A 1524-nucleotide genomic window follows, 5' to 3' on the forward strand; every position below is an offset into this window, starting at 1 on the left:
GGATAAAATTCTGCATCATATTTAAACAAGTCATTCATTTCCTGCTTCTCATGTTGTTCTAATGGCTAACAAAGAAAGAATAAGTTAATTTTTTGTTGTTGTTTTGTGGTTTTTTTTTTTTAGTAAGAACAAGCTGCTAGTTGTAGAGAATAAGTTAATTTTGAAAAACCAAAACTCCCAAATCAAAATTGCTATATTAAAATACAATGTTAATATACCTGTCATTCAAATAGATATCTATTGACAGAAAGGGAAGAAAGCCATGCTAAAACTAAAAAATTAATTCTTACTAAAGCCTTCGGGGTCTTCTTCCCACATTGTCAGTTCTTCTTCAGTTAATAGAAAATAATGAGAGACTAATCTTCTACATATCTCTGTCAAAGTGGGATATGTGAAGAATGCCATCTTAATCTTATGGGCTTCAAGAGTTTCAGGGCTGCTATCTAGAAAAATAAAATTTCCAAGTTAATTGTACAGCCAAACATTCTACCTAAGTTGGTTTATATGGTTTAAATAAATTAAAAATAAACTCTCAGAGAAAAAGATATACTAGCATATAATTTTCATTTTTATTATAAACAAATCCCAAACAAATCTCTTTCATTTACTTATAACATACCCACATCAGTTCTGTCTCTATCTTACCACACAGTTGTACATTACCATGTTCTACTACCACAGCATATTGAGGTGACTAACTCATAGGCCTTTCTCTCTTCCCTACAAGACTTCATTCATCTTGACACACATGCATATGAATGAATTCCAAATAATAAACAATTTAACCTGTCTAGAAGCAATCTCCACTTTATATAAAGTCAGAGAAAGCTTTTAATTGTTCAAATAAATACAGCCTGAAACGTGAGCTACAGAAATTATTGTAGTAACTAATTCTTAAAGTCCCTAAGCCTCAACCAATTTATTATGCAACAAAAACAGCTTACTAAATGCACTGTATAATTTATAAACTGGTATAAACATATTAAAGGCTGTAATCTTTATCACTATTTCATGTCCTAGCAACAGTTTATTTATTAAATAAATTTCAAAAAAAATATGTAAAAGTAACGATTACTTCACACTTACATTAAAATAAAGAAAAAAAACTACCAGTAAAGTATTACCTTCAAAATTTTTGGATGGCTTATAAGCGTAATTTTTGACAATCATCTTAATAAGATTCATGCACTGGACAATGAATCGTTCAAATGTAACGCCTTCGCCAATTTCCGTAAAAACATAGCTTACAGAAAATTCCAGTGATCTCTGAATTAGAGGTGTAAATGAAAAGGGATGCTGATCCAAGAAGTCCAACAGCTATAAAGAAAAAAATTAAAATGTATTTTCCTCAAATTCATAGTGGAATAGAATCACTCCAATTATAACTTTACTAATAAACATTTAGCAAGTTTTGAACCTTGGTGAAGAGTACATGTATAGTTTTACACGTACTATAAAGCTTCCTGGGTTACATTATATAATGTGGATTACATAAGACTATACTTCATAATAAGAACTTTCTAT

At 29.8% G+C, this 1524-nt stretch overlaps 1 protein-coding gene across 1 annotated transcript in view; it reads right to left on the reverse strand.

The window, feature by feature from the left end:
* The window catches only part of IPO11 (importin 11), a 227213-nt gene that overhangs the window by 183883 nt on the left and 41806 nt on the right, over nucleotides 1-1524 (reverse strand). Inside the window, exons 8-9 of the mRNA XM_012664506.1 lie at nucleotides 1125-1317; nucleotides 291-443 (exon numbers count right to left, since the gene is read on the reverse strand). Coding sequence (XP_012519960.1) covers nucleotides 291-443; nucleotides 1125-1317 — 346 coding nt within the window. The remainder of the gene's footprint in view (nucleotides 1-290; nucleotides 444-1124; nucleotides 1318-1524) is intronic.

The sequence above is a fragment of the Propithecus coquereli genome, unplaced genomic scaffold, assembly GCF_000956105.1.
Source record: "Propithecus coquereli isolate 6110/MARCELLA unplaced genomic scaffold, Pcoq_1.0 Scaffold9, whole genome shotgun sequence".
In the NCBI taxonomy this organism is placed as follows: domain Eukaryota; kingdom Metazoa; phylum Chordata; class Mammalia; order Primates; family Indriidae; genus Propithecus; species Propithecus coquereli.